The 18,603-nt window shown below is 44.5% G+C and overlaps 2 protein-coding genes across 2 annotated transcripts in view; both read left to right on the top strand.

Annotated features, from left to right (window-relative positions):
• The window catches only part of LOC106648415 (A disintegrin and metalloproteinase with thrombospondin motifs 15), a 33,469-nt gene extending 18,502 nt beyond the window's left edge, over window positions 1-14,967 (top strand). Inside the window, exons 5-25 of the mRNA XM_014365311.2 lie at window positions 724-888; window positions 2,246-2,535; window positions 3,027-3,267; window positions 6,391-6,535; window positions 6,937-7,120; window positions 7,595-7,809; window positions 8,090-8,242; window positions 8,778-8,927; window positions 9,174-9,334; window positions 9,422-9,776; window positions 10,011-10,099; window positions 10,171-10,518; window positions 10,591-11,399; window positions 11,468-11,629; window positions 11,704-11,844; window positions 11,915-12,046; window positions 12,120-12,509; window positions 12,590-13,110; window positions 13,182-13,318; window positions 13,384-13,574; window positions 13,636-14,967. Of these exons, the coding sequence (XP_014220797.1) occupies window positions 724-888; window positions 2,246-2,535; window positions 3,027-3,267; window positions 6,391-6,535; window positions 6,937-7,120; window positions 7,595-7,809; window positions 8,090-8,242; window positions 8,778-8,927; window positions 9,174-9,334; window positions 9,422-9,776; window positions 10,011-10,099; window positions 10,171-10,518; window positions 10,591-11,399; window positions 11,468-11,629; window positions 11,704-11,844; window positions 11,915-12,046; window positions 12,120-12,509; window positions 12,590-13,110; window positions 13,182-13,318; window positions 13,384-13,574; window positions 13,636-13,725 (5,069 nt within the window). The 3' untranslated portion in view covers window positions 13,726-14,967. The remainder of the gene's footprint in view (window positions 1-723; window positions 889-2,245; window positions 2,536-3,026; window positions 3,268-6,390; window positions 6,536-6,936; window positions 7,121-7,594; window positions 7,810-8,089; window positions 8,243-8,777; window positions 8,928-9,173; window positions 9,335-9,421; window positions 9,777-10,010; window positions 10,100-10,170; window positions 10,519-10,590; window positions 11,400-11,467; window positions 11,630-11,703; window positions 11,845-11,914; window positions 12,047-12,119; window positions 12,510-12,589; window positions 13,111-13,181; window positions 13,319-13,383; window positions 13,575-13,635) is intronic.
• An 870-nt stretch (window positions 14,968-15,837) lies between these two features.
• Window positions 15,838-18,431, top strand: LOC106648416 (peptidyl-prolyl cis-trans isomerase-like 2). The gene is made up of 7 exons (XM_014365312.1): window positions 15,838-16,049; window positions 16,174-16,543; window positions 16,634-16,948; window positions 17,020-17,292; window positions 17,372-17,523; window positions 17,597-17,935; window positions 18,021-18,431. The coding sequence occupies exons 1-7, from the start codon at window positions 16,018-16,020 to the stop codon at window positions 18,106-18,108; spliced, it is 1,569 nt and encodes a 522-aa protein (XP_014220798.1). The 5' UTR covers window positions 15,838-16,017; the 3' UTR covers window positions 18,109-18,431.
• Window positions 18,432-18,603: the final 172 nt, after the last annotated feature.

The raw sequence follows: 18,603 nt of genomic DNA, 5'->3' as shown, positions 1-18,603 counted from the left end.
AGCCTGGCGCGCGCCGTGTCAACTCGATGTATGCGACTATTAATGTTTACGATCGCTCGATATCTCCGCCGGCTCGATGCAAGAGGCAGCCAGCTTACATGCCAGCCGATCAATAATACATCTGCAGCTGAGATCTGTAATAAATATTGCTCTACGCGCTCTGTCACAGGCATGTATAGGAATTCCAGCGATTAGCGGCCAGATAATTCGCGCTCGAAAATTTTAATTAACACTCGCTCGTGTCACCCAGCTACCGATCACTGCTGCAGCGGCCATTTACATAAAATCGTCGAGGGCTGTTCGATGGATAAAGGATAAAGGGGTATAGATAAAAGCCCCGGATCGATTACGCTCGGATACCAACGGCTCTCTATACATCTACATCGCGAGAACTAAACAACAACGACAACAAAATAAGAAACTCGTTTTCCATATAATAGCAGCTGCAAATAAAACCAGTCGTTTTCGAATGCTTAATGCACATGTGCACTTTCGATTCATTGCTCGTGAAAATTGTCTTTCAATAACGCGCACACACTCTCGACTATATAAAGCATACAGAAATAAATGAAAAGTCGCCGCGATCGACCTCGAGCTCTTGAGAATGGAATCATCATCCTCGAGTCGCAAGCTGTATAGAATACCATTTCTGGCGCGAAATGAAAATATGTTAATCAAATCTCATAAAATATCCTCGGCATTCATTCGTATATGCTTTTGCAGTTGCAGGTAAATTTTCAGTAGCCAGCGAGTGGGAAGATGACGTCGGCGGTGATGGCGAGCATCGCTGGGCCCACTGGAAAAACGACATCCTGCCGAGCAACGGCTCCGGCGAGTCCGAATACATCGTCCTCGCCAAGGCCAATCAAAATTTCTACGAGGATCCCAGTGAGTAGCATCGATAATTTATAATATCGGCCGCGTAGCCGAGCGGATAAATCATCGAGATAACTCGAAGCGTGCGAGGTGAAATCATTGCAACTTAGTTCTCTGCATCTGGCAGTGCGCGCGATAGATTTTCTCTCATTTTCCATCCTTCATCGCGCGCGAGGCAGCTTGATTGGTTTTAATTGATCTTAATGGCCATTGTCGTTCATAATCTTAATCCGCGTGGCGTTTTTTTCTCGCAAAAATACCTGGCATTTCTAAACGAGCCCATAATTATCCACGCATAAATCGCGACTACGACCTGACAATACAAACAATTGTGAAATATATAAAACTCCCGAGAGTGGCGATCTTTGTTTTAAGATGCTTATCTCTGGCTTAACTCGTGCTTGAATTATTGCACTTATTTGACAATGTGATACGAAATCGTTATCTCTTATGGATCTCGATGATTTATCCCGCAAATGGGCGATATACGACGCTGCCGATCGCGCAAAACAAAGGCCAAACTCGTTTTTCGCGCAACGACGACGACGACGACGACGACGACGTGCACAGTCGTAGGCACAATCCGTCGCTTTATAAAACGCACATTAGTAGGTGCATTTATTTTTTCTGCATCTATTGCTCAATCGAACTACGAGAAGCTGCAGTCATCGCGCTTATGCTCGAGGCTCCGATGCTCGACGTATCGATGTACTTTCCAATCACACGAGAAATCGTTATCCAACGCGATTAATCTGCACTAATGCATTGCTGAAACAATTATAATGTAAACATTCGAAAGGAGAGGAGAGCTTCCATCGTGAGGAAACATATTTATATACTGTGTGTACGTTTCAGCGCTCGTGTAATTGCCATTTTCGCAATCCGAGTCAAGTGCCAACTCACTCGGCTGCGTGCGCCGTGATTTTCGATGAAAGAGAGAGAAAAAAACGCATCCGCGAAGACAAGTTATTAAAATACTCGCGCGCGTCCGATTTAATTATGCAAGCTTAGCAGCAAATCGTGCGTGCATACAGCAGGTTAATAGGGATTTCGAGAAAATCTAATCGTCGAGTAGTGAATTTTCGCAATCGCAATTCGCTATACAAAGTATTAGAATGAAGTTGTTTCGATACTAATTACAAACAGTCAAATAAACTGATAAATAAACTCGATTACGCCTTGTGCTCGAAAGACTCGAGTAACTCGTGCGGGCTGCTTACGCAACGGCCGATCTCGAGCCATATCGAATCCTTCGAGCTTATCTTAATGTTTCGTGTAGACGCCGGGGGCAATTGGGAAAACTCGCTGGCGCGATATGTGATACGCGCGTTGGAATTAAACGGCGATTAATTGAGAATGAATTTCGCAGTGGACGAGGACTCGGCGGAGGAGCGCCACCACAGCGGCCACTTCCGGCACAGCCAGAGCAAAGTCTGGGACCCGCATCCCCAGTACGAGTTCCAGGCCTTCGGACGCCGCTTCCACCTGAGCCTCAAGGAGGACAGCAGCTTCGCGCCGGCCAACGTCCAGGTGACGCACATCGACGGGGAGAACGCGACGATGCGCGAGTACGCCGACCATGAGCTCGGCTGCTTTTACACGGGCTCGGTGAAGGGCGATCCCAAATCCATCGTGGCCGTCAGCCTCTGTCACGGAATGGTAAGCTCGTTCGCGCAATTCAAGTATTTGTATATATAATCGGGAGCAAAAGCCCCGCGCGCGTCTTCGAGCTAATCGTAAATCAAGGCGCTTCGAGAGCTCCGAAGCCGGCCTCGAATCGTGGGATCGAGCTTTTACGCGCGCGCGTGCCTGACTATCGTAGTGTGGGCCGTGATCGATGAATCGTACAAAGCTCGGAAATTTCCTTCTTTTGGATCGTGTGGATGTAGCGTTGATGCGTTGACGCAGGCTAATATTAATGATCTTTTCATGCCAACGGCTTCTTCAAAACTACCTTCGGAATTTTGTCAAATGACCGATATAGCTGCCGATGCAGCTCTCTCGATTAGTTAAACGGAGCTAAATTTGCATACTACTAAAATTCGCTTCGAGCTTTGGCAGCTCATCGTTCATGAGAATCCGTCGTCGCTTTTGTTCGTACTTTCCGATGAATAATGATCCCCTACCGACTTTTCCCGCAATCCATACAGACTGGCCACATGAGAACGTCGAGCGACAACTACCTTATCAAGCCAATGGAGCGCTGGAACTCGAGCGATCGGCACTCGGCGGCCCCTCTGCGTCACGTCGTCTACAAATTGCCGAAAAATCCAGCGACGACGTTTCCCAGGAGCGACAACGATCTGCCCGATTTCGACGTACTGGAGTCCAGCAATGCCACTGTGACGGCAACGACGATGACGACGGCTGCTCGCGAGTGCGGTCTCATCGGTAAGTGCACACGATTATGTATGTATCAATGTGAGAAAACCTTGCCATTGCGGCGTAAGAACGAGGAAATGGCTTTACTTAATAAATGTCGAGATTATTAGCATGATAATTGCCACAAAGAGGACGGCTGAATCACTGCGACGAGCTGATTTATGCCTGCCGGGAGCGGAGCGGAAAAACGGATTTGTCGCTACAAGATGTTCCGCATTTTCAGCAAACATTTCGCATTAATAGCTGCCGCGTGCGGTTGGAATCGATGCGCAGCAGTCGCCTTTGACGTTTCTCCCGCGCGCCTCTCGTTGTGTGTGTGTGTACTTTGCAAATGTCACGCGCACCGACCAACGGTAGTTTTTCATATAAGCCATTGCCGCGCGCGTTATATCGAGTCTCGAAACAAACACTCGATTAATGTGTGCGCGCCGCTGAAAAAATACGTACAGCGCAGCAGATATTGTGGGCACCGCTCGACGTATAGTAGCTAGCAGCCGCGCAAAATTGAATAATGAATAGCTCGCAAACTTCATTTATGATAAATTGCGCAAGCGCGCACCGCAGCTGTCTATATATAATTAAAACGAATGAATGGCATCTGGTATAATTGAAATATTATTGAATTTTACGCTAGGGGAGAAAAAAATAATCAAGGTCAGTCCTCTCTCTGTCTCTCCTTTTCCGATCGGATGATGAGTTATTGGTAAAATCGGTATGCACGCGCAGGTATACGATGATTTATCATCGACGACGACTCGGCACGCGTTACTCAGAGAAAAACAAAAATCGAAACCAGTCCTACATTCATCGATTCACGACGCCATCTTCAAATGTTTCCTTCGTTATAACGTGAATTTCTTTCAATGAATTTATTCGAATCCGTGTGTATGTAGGCTGCTTGCATCGCGGTGTATAATGCGTAACTCGAGAAAGAGCGAATTGGGCGCGCACGAAACGTTCATTAGTGGGCGCAAATCCGCGCGATTAATTAAATGCCCGTTAAAACCTACGTAAACGCGCCTCTACCGTAATTATGTAATAATTGATCTGTCATGTTAGGTGCTGCAGGCGCGCGTGCCTCTGCCATCATAATAGGTGAGCAGCTCGCATAAATCATTTGATGTGCACGATTGCTCGCACAAGCGAGAGAGAGACTCGAAATGAGCGTGGCGAGACAATGGCGTACATAAGCTCACGCGATCGCAAGCGTGAAAAATGAGATTTTCTTATTAAGCTTTTGTGGCGTGCGCACGAGCGAATCACGAGATATATATTTACTATACGTACGTATGTACGTGTGTGCGCAAAAGAAAACGACTCGACGCGTTCATTGTATAAATCAGAAGCAATTAGAGAAAACGACGACGAGCTGGTAGAGTCGTCGTCGCGACGCTCGTTTATAATAAATATCGCTATCGCGCGTACTATGCACCCGATATTGCTTATCGTTACACACTCTTATTCGCTTGTATTTATTGAAAATAAGCCAAGCCGTAGTAGGAGAGCGTGGGCATTATTCGCCGGCGCGAGGGAAAAGATACGATGCTTCGATCCGCGCACGTTCATTGACTCGCGGCGTGCAGCTTCGGCCAACGGTATTCTCGTATATACGCTAATTTCTATCGTCGTGCGTACATAGACGCCCGCAGCTATATTTGTATATAATATACTGTTTCAAGAGATCCATCGTATAATGCATAAAAGCGGCTGTATTTATAAAGCCGCGATTCGCTGGCCGATAACCCTGAATTACGTACCTGAGAATTTGACTTTCGAGTAGTTCATACATACTCGTGCGCTCGAGCTATTGGCGACGACGTATTTTAGAGGCTTGTGCGCCGTTCCGGGAAGTGTACTTCCAATCGAGTCGCGCAGCGCAATGATAACGACACAGACACACACACGCGTGCGCGGATCGGATTTCGGTATCCTCATCAGCTGACACTAGCTGAAAATTCTATACATACCGTCGACGCGTTGGCTGTATACGTGCATGCGCCTCGGCTCTCATGCATTGCGTGCAGTTCTCTCTCTCTGTCGACTTTTCGGCCAAAAACGTTCCTCGCGCAGCGAAAACTCGAACGAATATAGTCCAGCTTCGAAAATAAGTTTATTGTGCTGCTGCTGCAGCTGTTTAAGTTTAATTTAATTGGCCACTACCAGGAAATGGGCCTCGATCTCGTGTTTGCGCTAACTAAATCCGTTTTGTTGACGCTCGCCCGCGCGCCTTTCCTCCTACCTGCGCAAAGCGTGGCTTTTCTCAAATCTGTACGCTCTGCTCCACGAAAAGCTATAAATATATAATGCACGCGGCCAGATATTGTATTTTCATGGCTTTTCGTTACGTGTGCGCCGCGCATATTTAAGCGTCGCAGCCTGTAACGCATAATCCCCTAGCTATATAGGTATAGATGTACATTAGTTATTCGATAGCGAGCCGCGCCACCGACCTATTGTGCAACATTTTAGCCGAGCTTTTATTTTTCGCGCGAGCGACACAAAAGCCCGCCGGAGAATAATCGCCGCTACTTTGCTCGAGGTTGGAGAAACTGATGGATGTTTATCCATGCGCTCGGGCACAATGAGCCTCGTCGCATGTAACCATAGCAGAATCGAGCGCGAAATCTGACAATTTTTCAGCGCATCGCTCGGCCGCTGCGACCGAATTCACTCTCTCGGCTAATAATTCACAATTTCCAAAGCTCGCGCTTGGAGAATAATAATTGCAGCTCATCGATATCTCTGCTATATTACACTGCGTCTCGCTCTTCCTCGAGTACTGTTATTACGTCACGCTTGACTCCGTTTATTTTAGTCGTATCTTCCTTTTATTCCGTTCGGTACATACACCTGTACTTATATGCGTGTACGTATATGTGTATTGTGTAACAGGTGGTTATAGCTCTGCCGAGACTTTGTATGTGCACTTATTCTTTGAAAATCGGCCGCGCTGCCCCGACCAGAGACTCGCAGAAGAAGAGAAAGAGAGAGAGAGACAAGAGCGGAATTTCACGAATAAGCGCGAGAGCGAAATTTTTTTCTTCCTCTTTATCGGGTGTGAAATACTCGACCTATACCGAAAATAAACTTGCAACAAAATATTGACAAAAATGTGCCGGTCTCTGATTGCAGAAAATGAAAATAGCAACGAACCTCGGCTCAATGAAATGACGCCTGAAGAAGAACAAATTGATGCATCGGATCCGATGATGGAGGAAACGAGCGAAAGAAGCAGAAGACGCCGAAGAAGAACTTCCCTGCAAGACTCCGACACGAGGTAACATTTTTATCGCTGGTATTTTTCGTCTCGATTCGCCTCGCAACGGCCTCAAATATATTTATACAGCGCGCTAACAAGAATCTGCAGCGATGCGATTTATTCGATTCTTTTCGGCGCTGCGCACAGCATCGATTTACTCGCCAACAAGGCGGTCATGATCGATCGCAATCGGTTCGATGCGCGCACACACATATTTTAATGCACACACATACGGATTCGAGAAACGGTACTCGATAATAATAACGTCAAACAGCAACAATAACAGCAGCCACAGCGCTGAAAATCCCTCCTCGCGTACGAATCGCGTGCACCGCGCACGGACGCATATTATTCGCACAAAATAAATAAATGCATAAAGTATAAAGCAAGGGAAAACTTTCTCGCCTCCCCGTGCGCAGGTCCAGAGCAACAGAAGAAGAGCTGGCCAGAGGAAGGAGCGAGGAGGATATTTACGGGCTGGCGCGCTCGCGCAGGGCGCTGACTCGCGAGTACTTTATCGAGATCATGGTCGTGGCCGACCAGAAGATGATAGATTACCACGGCTCCAGCCTCACCAGTTACATCTTAGTCCTCATGAACACCGTGAGTATTACAGCTTCTTTTTCTTCTTCCTTTTTTTTCTTGCTCCTTTTTCTCTTCGACGGGTTTGCGTGCGCACACGTAGCGATTCGGAGATTGTCGCAACGCCAGCGCATACTTTCTCGAGAGAGAGAGAGAGAGAGAGAGAGAGAGAGAGAGAGAGAAGCGAAAAAATAAAACACATCGAGCATCGGAAGGGCCCGGGCTCGTTGCATATGCGTACTCGACTGCGCTCGTTGAACCATTTACTCGCGGGCCAAGTGATGATTTATTGCAAAACTTCTTAAACGTGAGTTATGAAGTCGAGTGTGTGCACACACGGCATTATGTACATTTTGGTTCTCGTACCTTTTTTCTTGCCTCTCTCGCACATGCCACACAAAACTCGTGCATGCAAACATGTAACTGGTAGTAAAACGCAGGAGAGCCCGAAAAGAAAATGCCCTTGCGCGAACTTCTATATGCATTGTGTCGCAGGTATCGCGCATCTACAAGGACCCGTCGATCGGCAATCCGATCAGCATCGCCGTCATCAAGATCAAGCAGATCAAGGAGATATTCGGCAAGCGGCAGCGAGGCAGTTACGGCATCGGTGCCACCGAGATGCTCAGGACCTTCTGCGACTGGCAGAAGCTCAACAATCCTGACGAGCCGTCGCCGGAGCATCATGACGCTGCCTTGCTTCTCACTAGGTAAAACATATATGATCTATCCGTTCTTAATCTACGAGACGATTTTTTTCCTCTTTTGTCTCGATCCGCACGTATATCAGAAAAAGCTTTGGAATGCACGACATGCTCGCGCCGGGCAATATAATATTTAGCCTGTGCAAGCATTTTAGTGCACGAGCTATAATGTTCTCTCTGCGCTACGCGACGCCAGAGAAAAAAAAAGTCGAGCAGTTGGTTTTTTTTTCTACTCTATAGGCTTTTTTGCCACGATCACTGAAAACGTGTGTTTTTCTACCAACAGGGAAAACTTGTGCCACAATCCCGGCCAGAAGCGCTGCGACACGCTGGGCCTCGCCGAGCTCGGACGCATGTGCTCGGCCGGCTCGTCCTGCGCCATCGTCCAGGATAATGGATTGGCCACTGCCTTCACCATCGCCCACGAGATTGGCCACGTGTGAGTCAACGGCCACGAGCGCCGAGCATTCCTTACGAGTCGACCGCGAGCATCAATATCTCTCTCTCTCGCGCGCGCACGAGTCCTTGACTTTGCGAGTGGCTTTCCAGCCTCACGTCGCGAGTATAGTATGCCGCGAGAATAAAGTTCAGGGTTTTAAGGCAGAAAAATAGAGAAATCTCGTTACGAGTCGCGGGGCTCTGTCTCGTCCCCGATTGTTATTGTTGACGAAAACGATTTGCGCGCTTAGGAATTCGCGTATTTTTGGACGCGCGACGGCCGACACGGAGGCGATTAAATACGACGAGAGGTGATTTAACATCGCGGCTAACTGTACAGCAGTCTCTCGTCTCTTGGCATAATAGATGCGCGTACAAGCTCGCGAGAGAGCGATATTGTACGAGTAAACACTATCGTCTTCACGAGCGATGAATTACCAAATTAACGCCGAGCGAGCCGTATATTATTGATAAAGAGAAAAACGCGCGCAACGACCGAAGCAATGCGTATATTTATATGCAGGAAAATGTTACAGGCTAAATATGCCGCACGACGACGATCCGAAATGCTCGAGATTCCGCGACCGATCGGGTGTGCACAACATCATGTCGCGCATGCTCGACGACAACACCGTGCCTTGGGAATGGTCCAAGTGCTCCAGACACTACGTCACCGAATTTCTCGAGTGAGTATATCCAATGAGCTTTTTTTCATTAATACGTGGTTAATTAATTCGATGCACAACAAATGCGGACTCTCGACGATCACTTTGCCAACTTTTCGATGCACATTCGATGTCTAAAGAACTAAAGTTTAACTTAGCTCGAGGAGCTCGTTTGGTCACGCTCGATCTGGTCGATCGGTCGAGCATGTATATTCATGCGCGCCATGTTTCGAGTCTAAATTTTTTTCGTTGTTACTTACTACGCAGCGCCGGGCAGGGCAATTGTCTGCTGGACGAGCCTCGCGACAGCAAGATCATGTCGAGCTCCTACGGCAACCGACTTCCGGGCGAAGATTACAGCGGCGACCGGCAGTGCGAGCTCGTCTACGGAAGCGGCAGCAGGATATGTCCGCACATGGTCAGCGATGGTAAGTCACGCGTAGCCAATTACTTATAGCCCTTTAGACGAAAAAAAAAAGACGCACATACAAGCGCGTTCGTTACCGGTCAGGCAGTCTGCAAGCGATTGTGGTGCACCGTGCCGTACTGGGATACCGATCGTAGAGAGCACCAGCCCGAGTGCCACACTCAGCACATGCCGTGGGCCGACGGGACCCGCTGCGAGCCCGGCAAGTGGTGCCACCGAGGCGAGTGCGTCTCGCGGGAGAACCTCGAGCCCGTCGACGGCCAGTGGGGCGAGTGGGGACCCTACGGCGAGTGCTCCAGGCCCTGCGGCGGCGGCGTCATGATGAAGACCCGCGAGTGCGACAATCCACCCTCCAAGAACGGCGGCAATTACTGCGTGGGCGAGAGGGTCCACTACCGCAGCTGCGCCACCAAGGAGTGTCCTCCTGGAACCATCGATTTCCGGTGAGTCCATTGAGAACGCTCAAAGGTTTCGCCAAAACTAAGACGCCGCTCTATGGAAAATTGCGTCTTTGTGTTTTGCGGCTGAAAATTGCGGCAATAACGCGCTCGACCTTGACTCGCTGTTATTTCCAAGCGGCTTTGTTTACATTGGCGCACACACACAGTGCTTATATGCACGCTCAGCAGCGCGTTGTATTTAATTTATAAAAACATTTTGTTTGAAAATGCCCGCAGAGAGGAACAATGCGCCGCTTTCGACAACGACAATCGCAACATTCGCAACTTGGCGAAAAACGTCAAGTGGCACGCCAAGTACACGAGAAGTAGGTCAATCGCAATTATAATGAGACTAAATCGTCTCGGACGCGGAATAATTCGTATACGTGATTCGCAGTTCAACCGGAGGACCGCTGCAAGCTGTACTGCCAAGTGGCGGGTAATCAGTACTACATGCTGCGCGACAAAGTGACCGACGGCACGGCCTGCGGCCCCGACACCTTCCACATGTGCATCAACGGGCGCTGCGAGCCGGCCGGTTGCGACCACGTGCTCAACTCGGCGGCTCGGCTCGACACCTGCGGCGTCTGCGGCGGCGACAACTCCAGCTGCCGTCGCATCTCCGGCAGCTACAACGTCACCGAGTACGGCTACACGATGGTCACCAAGATACCCGCGGGCAGCTCCCACATCGACATCAGGCAGTACGGCTGGCAGGGATCGCACAACGACAGCAACTATCTGGGTGAGTCTCGCGTAACATATTATATGTACCCTCGTACAATTAGCCGATTTATAACGTAATCCCCGTGCACAGCACTGAAACTCAAAGACGGCCGCTACATACTCAACGGCAACTTCATGGTGATGCATCGGAAGGTGATCGTTCAGCCGGGCATCACGATCGAGTACAGCGGCCCGGAGCAGGTGGTCGAGCGGCTCAACAGCTCGCGGCCCGTCCAGCTGGACCTGATCCTCGAGGTGCTCTCGGTCGGCAACGTCTACCCGCCCCAGATCTCCTACGAGTACACCGTGCCCAAGTACCTGCCCGAGCGCTACGCCTGGATCGTGCGCGAGTGGACCTTCTGCGACCGCATCTGCCAGGGCACGATGCACAGGCGGGTCGTCTGCCAGAGCGTCGAGAGCCGGGAGATCGTGTCCGACAGCTACTGCCCGAGCGACGCCAAGCCCCAGGAGGAGAGCCAGGCCTGCAACACCCACTGCGAGATTCAGTGGCTCGAGGTCTCGCACTCGGAGTGCTCGAGTCTGTGCGGCCCGGGCAGCCAGACGGTCAAGCACCGCTGCGTCCAGGTGCCGGCGGATCGCGAGCGACATCCCCGCGTCTCGCCGAGGCCCGTGCCCAACTACGTCTGCAACTACATCGAGCGGCCGGTCGAGAGGCGCGCCTGCACGGGCCTCTGCGAGCAGGCCCACTGGCGCTACGGGCCCTGGAGCGCCTGCTCCGTCAGCTGCGGCGACGACGGCCTGCAGTACCGACTGGCCGAGTGCGTCGATGCCGACAATCGCACCCTGCCCGAGGCCAAGTGCCTCAGCGAGTCCAAGATCGATCGGCAGTCCTGCGGTGGCAAGCCCTGCCCCAAGTGGGCCTACGGCGATTGGAATCCGGTAAGAATTACTTTACTATTTGTACGATCGACCTTGTCGTGATTGAAATAACGAAAATTTTTATTCAGTGCTCGGCTGCTTGCGGACCCGGCAAGAGGGAACGACCTTACTGGTGTCACGTGGACAACAATGTCGTGCCCAAGATACGCTGCAAAGACCGACTGGGCGAGGTATCTCAAGCCTGCGATGCGGGACCTTGCCCCAATTGGCAGACAGGCGATTGGAGTCAGGTGAGTCTATTCCCCCCCTTTTGATAGAGTCAATCAACTCGTAAACTCAAAAACGTCAACGTCACTTGTTGCAGTGTTCGGTGAAATGTGGCGAGGGTATTCGAAGACGCATGGTTGCTTGTAAATATACCAATGGAACGACGGGCGAACTTTGCGACAATTCAAAAAAACCCATTAATACCATAAGCTGCTCGCTCGAGGCTTGCCCTACCAAAGTACGTGTTGTATATGATCGTTTTTAAATTATCTATGAATAAGGAAGAACTGAAATGGAAATTTTTCCAGACGACTTTTGTACCTGTAACCTACTCATCGAGCCTGCCCGTCGACGACTTATCGCAGCACGAAAACGACGTCGACAGCCATCGCATCACCTTCCGCTCGGGCTACACCTGGAACATCGGTGGTTGGGAAGAGGTAATTTCAATTTTCATCATAGTAACGCGAATCTATCGATCGCGCTCGATTAACATCGGTCGAAATTGCGCAGTGCTCGAAACCCTGCGGGGGAGGTCTAGCCGTCCAAATAGTCCAGTGCATCTCCGTCGAGACGAACAAGATCGCGCCCAATCAGGGCTACTGCGACTCGAAGACTCGTCCGGCCAGCACGATCGTCTGTAATCAACATCAGTGCCCCAACTGGGTCACGGGCAATTGGAGTCAGTGCGACGTCAAGTGCGGCGATGGCTATCAGCACAGGCAGATCCTGTGTCAGGACTTGCGCGGCGAGATCATGAACGACAGCGACTGCTCGGAAAAGACTCGACCGCGCCACGTGAGGAAGTGCTCGAGACCAGCCTGCGAACCGGTCCTTAACAGCTCGACGGATGTAGGCAAGCCCGTTGCTTCGTACAAGTGGCGCGCAGGAAGTTGGGGCGAGGTAAGTAAAAAACCTGCTAGCTCGAACGAAATATTCCCCTTGATGAACCGCGTCCCAACGCGTCATTTGCATTTCGTCAGTGCTCGGCTAGTTGCGGAAACGGCTACCGAAGACGCGAGGTCATCTGCCACAGGATCAACAGTTTCGGTTGGTTGGATCCGGCGCCGGTGAACGGCGGCTGCTCCGAGCGGGAAAAGCCCCCGTCCCAGCAGCCCTGCCGAGATCGCGGCTGTGCCGATCCCTTCTACTGGGTCACGGGCACCTGGCGAAAGTGCTCGCAGCCGTGCGGCATCAAGGGCCGACAGATACGCCGACTCTTCTGCCTGGACCGCTACAATCGCAAGGTGCGTCGTCGCCTCTGCCCGGTCAAGCTGAGACCGCAGCGTCGCCGCAAGTGCAATCAGCGCCCCTGCACCGGCCCGACCACCTGCATCGAGGTTCAGAACCGCCTCAAGACCAACGTCGACGGCGAGTACACCCTCTTGGTCGGTGGACGCTACATGTCCATTTACTGCTCGGGCATGGACAGTTTCGAGCCTCTCGAGTATCTCACTTTGCCCCAGGGTGAAAGGGAAAACTATGCTGAGATTTACGACAAGAGGTACTGGTCGTTTTAATGTTTTATGAAAAAGGATGCAGGCTAAAAATTAATCCAATTTTTCTCGACAACAGGCTCTTGAATCCTCACACGTGTCCTTTCGAAGGAGTAAGGAACGACAGTTGCGAATGCATGAATGAATCTGTACCGATATCTGGTAGAACTATGTTCCAAAAAATACGAATCAACGTTCACACGTTACATATAGTTGGCAAGTTTTTAATCTTATTAGTGATCGCGAGTTTGGAAAGAGAAATTAATTGTTTGATTTTACAGGAAACGACTTCAAGTTCGCTCGACAAATCGGCTTGAATAATATCGACTACGGTAAAGCTGGCGATTGCTACAGTCAAAAAAACTGCCCTCAAGGACGCTTCGCTATTAATTTGAGCGGTACCTGGCTAATGATTGCCCCCGAAGTTCATTGGCCTAAACAAAAGAATACTTTTTCACACATAGATAAGATTGTAAGTTGGACCTTTTTATCTATGGAACGTGTGTACAAAAAATTAATCTTTTGCCTTGCAGAATAATCAACGAATACTGGGAGTATGCGGTGGATATTGTGGATTTTGTTCGCCATCACCCAGTCTGAAATTAAACGTCCTGCCGACTTAGATGCCAAATGTCAAAGCGAATTTCAACGAGTAACAACAATTGAACATAGAACAACAATTTAAGTCACAATTGTACTTAGATCTTACGGATTAAGAAATTGGTGAGATTTACCGTTTGGCACGAGCCTCGTGGTGCTGCTTGATTTGTTTGATAAATAAAGCTTGGAGCATATGGTGAATCACGTCGGTGCCATAAATGTAACCATACGCATGTATGAATATGTGTGTTTTTGTACATATATTTTTGTATAATTTATTCCTCTTATGTGGTGTATCTCAATTTATATGAAAAAAGTATTTTATGCCGACCGTATTTTTTTCGCTGATGTTTTTATAACATTGTAACATTGATTTAATTGTATACATGTTCACTTAAAACTTTGCATTTTACGTATATTTAATTTTCAAAATATTATAATGTAACAATCATACGACCTATATGCAACATGAATTTTATTATCAGTTACTGTAAGCGTGCGTAGCAAAATTACCTTTTACAATGTATCAAGAAATTTTCAAAGTTATATGTCAAATTATTACCGAATTTTTTATGTAATCTCATTAATGATTATTATTTATTTTCATAATGTATAAGTCGTCTGTTGAATGTGAAAAACCTTATCGGAAAACGAGTCTCAGAAAAAATGGAACATAAAGTAGAACACGTGAAGAATGTGTCTGTGCTAGTCATTTGTTCCATCAAGACAATTCTGATAATGAAGCATATCAGACGTTTCAATAACAATTTAACTGCTATCGATATTGAAGTAAAAGTTCAAAAATATTTGCATTTGTCTTTATCGTTAATGAATAAAATTGTTAGTAATTAAAAGAAGTGCGAAAATTATTTTACAAAAATTTAGTTTGAGAAACTACACTCTCTACAAATACACTTTTTAGAAAGGGTAACACTGCCTATTTACACATTGTATTGTATTATTTCAAATCATATATTAAGGATATGATTTTATAAAAATTTGAATAAAGGCTTTAATAGTAAACTTTCTCTATTATGGTTTTATAATTATTATCTAAAATAAATTAAGTATAGACCAATTAAGAAGTATAACTATCGTTTTATGAAAAAAGTTATGAAATGAATAATCTTTTTAGCCAATTTAATACAATAGTTTTGACATTGGATTATCTTTTGAGGTACTTTTTGTCTCGGAAGTCGACTTAATGGCGCCCTAGGTATGCTTCGATAAGCCCTTTCAACTTTTTGTATCATACGAGCATAATTTTGAAAGATTTGACAACATAAGTATTTCCTTGATATTCTCAGATAAATCATCCTTGTTTAACCGTTCATTTTTTCGTAACTGTAATTTATTTAATAACCATGTATTTTATTATTCTTAATTAAAAAACATACTCAATTTAAACCTATTCAATTTATTTTTAATATTAAAGGTATCTATTGGGTCAATGCTTATATAATGGTATCATGGTAATTATCAGTGGTATCATGTTTCTGAAAACAAAAATAAACATAAACCTTACTTTAAAGCTGCTAATAACGCTCCCCATATTACAATTAATGTAATTTTCGAAATCCTCGATATTCTGCTAAAATGTGATGTTTTAGTATCCGGCTATTTTGTTAAATTATGACAAAAAATTACATTTTTTCTTACAATAAAAACTTGAAAATTACTCTTTCAGCTATCTGAGATTTTAAGAAAAAAAATTGTAAACGTCGTAATTTTAATTTAAATAAGCAGTCGGTAACTTAAATAAATCGGTCTTAAATAAATCGATTTGCGCCACTGTCTTGCCTCGTAATAAAACCATGTATTCCCATTGTTTTATTTAATTCACCCTATTATTCAAGCTTGAAAAATCACTCAACGATAAGTAACCAAATACAAAATTTTTAAGTCTTTTCCTTCAATTTAAGACTTTCTTCTTTTTATTAAAATAAGTAGTTTTGAGATTAGTATAGAGTATTAACCATAACCGATCTTTATTGATTTTTGAGAAATTTATCAACTAATAAAAATATTGAGCACTAGAATTGCATTTTCATACAGATTTATTTTAATTCCCGGGAAGTTACCTTTACTGCTCAGTAGTGCCATCAAGTGGCAGAATCATACTCATCAACAATTGGATTTGTTTTGTATACATGAATCAGTCATAACCTCCAACATAGGTTTATTGACGTAAATGACACTTGCTATAAAATTTCAACTCAGTAAATAATAAGTCAACAATATAAAAAAAGGTTTTAGGATCACTTTGAAGATTCTCTGTTTATTTTGTTTAAATAAATTCATAGACACTAGTCAAAATGGGGAAGCGTCAACATCAAAAAGATAAGATGTAAGTTTCCCAAGTTATTTAAAAAAAAAGTCATTCAATTATATTTTACATTAAATCATTGTTGAAGTGGAATTTATGACCAATATTGAAGTAAATGATCGAATTTGTATTTTTATAATGTTAGGTACCTTACGTACACCGAGTGGACAACACTTTACGGTGGAAAGGCATCTGGTACTTCAACGAATACACATGAAGACAGTACTTTCAGACGTTTACCTTTTGACCATTGCTGCTTAAGTTTGCAACCTTTCGAACATCCTTACTGTGACACCGATGGAAACATATTTGACTTAGAAGCCCTGCTACCTTATGTCAAGCATTATAAACATAATCCTGTCACAGGCAAACCTATTGATCCTAAATCATTGACCAAATTAAATTTTTTTAAAAATGCTGATGGAGATTACCACTGTCCGGTGCTATTTAAACCTTTCCTGAAACACTCTCATATTGTAGCAATCAAAACTACTGGAAATGTATTTTCTTATGAGGTTTGTTTCAACTAATTCTGTAAAATTAATGTAACATTTTACTTTGTAATAATCAATTATGATCTATTTGTGAATATTTTTTTATCACAGGCTATTGAACAGCTTAATATCAAAAGCCGTCATTGGAAAGATCTTATCACCGATGAACCATTTACTAGAAAAGATATAATTACTATTCAAGATCCTAGTAATGCTAGGAAATTTAACCTTTCTACTTTTCATCATATTAAGCACAATTTAAGAGTTGAAGATGAAGAAATTACTAGGGAAAGAAAGGATCCAAATGCTAAATTGAAAACTGTGTCGTCAACAGCAAAAGATGTTTTAAATGAGCTGGAAAAAACATACAAACCAGCAGAAAAAGAAAAATTAAAAGTTGCTGAGAAAGCAGATAAATTTAATGCTGTAGTTATAAACTTTTTAGTATAACTTAATTTGGTTAAATATTATTCTGATAATAAATGAATGTTTTTTAGGCCCCATATTCTACTGGAGCAGCAGCTGCAGGTTTTACATCTACTGTAATGCCCGTTGTTAGAACCACAGATGCTGCTATTTTAGATGAAGATGTTGTTCGATATGAAAGAGTAAAAAAAAAAGGATATGTGAAACTTGTGACAAATTTGGGTCCACTAAATTTAGAACTACATTGTGATTTAGTACCAAAAACATGTGAAAATTTTTTAAAACATTGTAAAAATGGTTATTACAATGGAACTAAATTTCATCGCTCCATAAAAAATTTTATGGTAATTATTACAACATTTCTAAACAAGTGATTGATTATTTAATTGATGATTACATGGAATATTTAATTTTTGTAATTAGATTCAAGGTGGAGATCCAACTAACACTGGCAAAGGTGGAACTTCTATTTGGGGAAAACCATTTGAAGATGAATTTAAGCCCAATCTCATTCATCAAGGACGCGGTATTTTGTCCATGGCCAACTCAGGAACTGATACGAATGGATCTCAATTGTAAGTTTTTATTACCAAAAAATAGTTTTTTAAATATTGTATTAAATTTCTCATTTATTCCTTTTCTTTTTAGCTTTATAACATTCCGTTCCTGTCGACATTTGGACAATAAACATACAGTCTTTGGGAAAATTGTCGGTGGCCTAGAAACACTCAACGAATTAGAAAAAATTGAGGTTGATAATAAAGACCGACCTATTGAAGATATTATTATTCAAATAGCACAAATATATGTCGATCCATATGAAGAAGTAGATGAACAATTGGCAAAAGATAGAGCAGAAGATCTTGAAAAACAGGCTAAAGAAGCAGCAGAAAAAAATAAATCAAAGAAAAAAGAAAAAGATAATGTCCTTAAGGTTTACAGACCAGGTGTTGGAAAATATGTAAATCCTACCAAGGATCAGGCAAAGTGAGTCAGAAAACCATACTTATGTAATAATATAAACTTTTAATAATATAATCATACATTTATTAAAAATAAATATTCATTTTAGAGTCGAACCAAGTAACTCAACAAACTCAGAAGTACCAGCTAAGAAATCCAAAATTGTTAGAACTGACTTTTCGTTTTCTTCTTGGTAATGCAGTGATTTTTTTTAACTGTCATGAAAACGTGACTCGCTGTAAATATTGTAAATATTTATGCAATTACAAATAGCTTGTTTATTGTAAATGCATTAAACAAAAGTACTGTTCAATGACATACAAAACAGTCTAGCATGTAGCAAAAGAACATGTTCTTTCATTGGTAATAAAATCATATTCAAATGAAAATTTCGACCGTTTGTTACCCGCGAACGTCCACTGTTCATTGATTATTTATGAATAATGTTTTACTCTGTTTAAAAGAATAATGAAGTTTGTAACAACTAATTTCAGTGAAAATAAATTTACATAAATTATAAGTTATTGAAAATTAAAATTGATTCTTTTTAAAAAAAACCTTAAATCATGAATTTTACGAGATACATACCTAGTGAATTAAATGGTAATTTTCAAGAGTTCGAAAGACAATTGTATAAAAATTGAGAGCGTCAACGCAGGCATGTAATTGTTCTCCCAGCCCTCTCTTCATCT

This window comes from Trichogramma pretiosum, unplaced genomic scaffold (assembly GCF_000599845.2).
Source record: "Trichogramma pretiosum strain Unisexual culture from Peru unplaced genomic scaffold, Tpre_2.0 scaffold24, whole genome shotgun sequence".
NCBI classification, from domain to species: Eukaryota; Metazoa; Arthropoda; class Insecta; order Hymenoptera; family Trichogrammatidae; genus Trichogramma; species Trichogramma pretiosum.
This window is presented reverse-complemented; position numbering and strand designations above follow the sequence as displayed.

What these genes read in the sequence shown, in the direction of transcription:
- LOC106648416 (XM_014365312.1), top strand. Translation starts at nt 16,018, where the DNA reads ATGGGGAAGCGTCAACATCAAAAAGATAAGAT. An exon ending in GCTCCATAAAAAATTTTATG is followed by an intron (nt 17,293 to 17,371) that starts GTAATTATTACA and finishes TTTTGTAATTAG; the next exon opens with ATTCAAGGTGGAGATCCAAC. An exon ending in CCTACCAAGGATCAGGCAAA is followed by an intron (nt 17,936 to 18,020) that starts GTGAGTCAGAAA and finishes TATTCATTTTAG; the next exon opens with AGTCGAACCAAGTAACTCAA.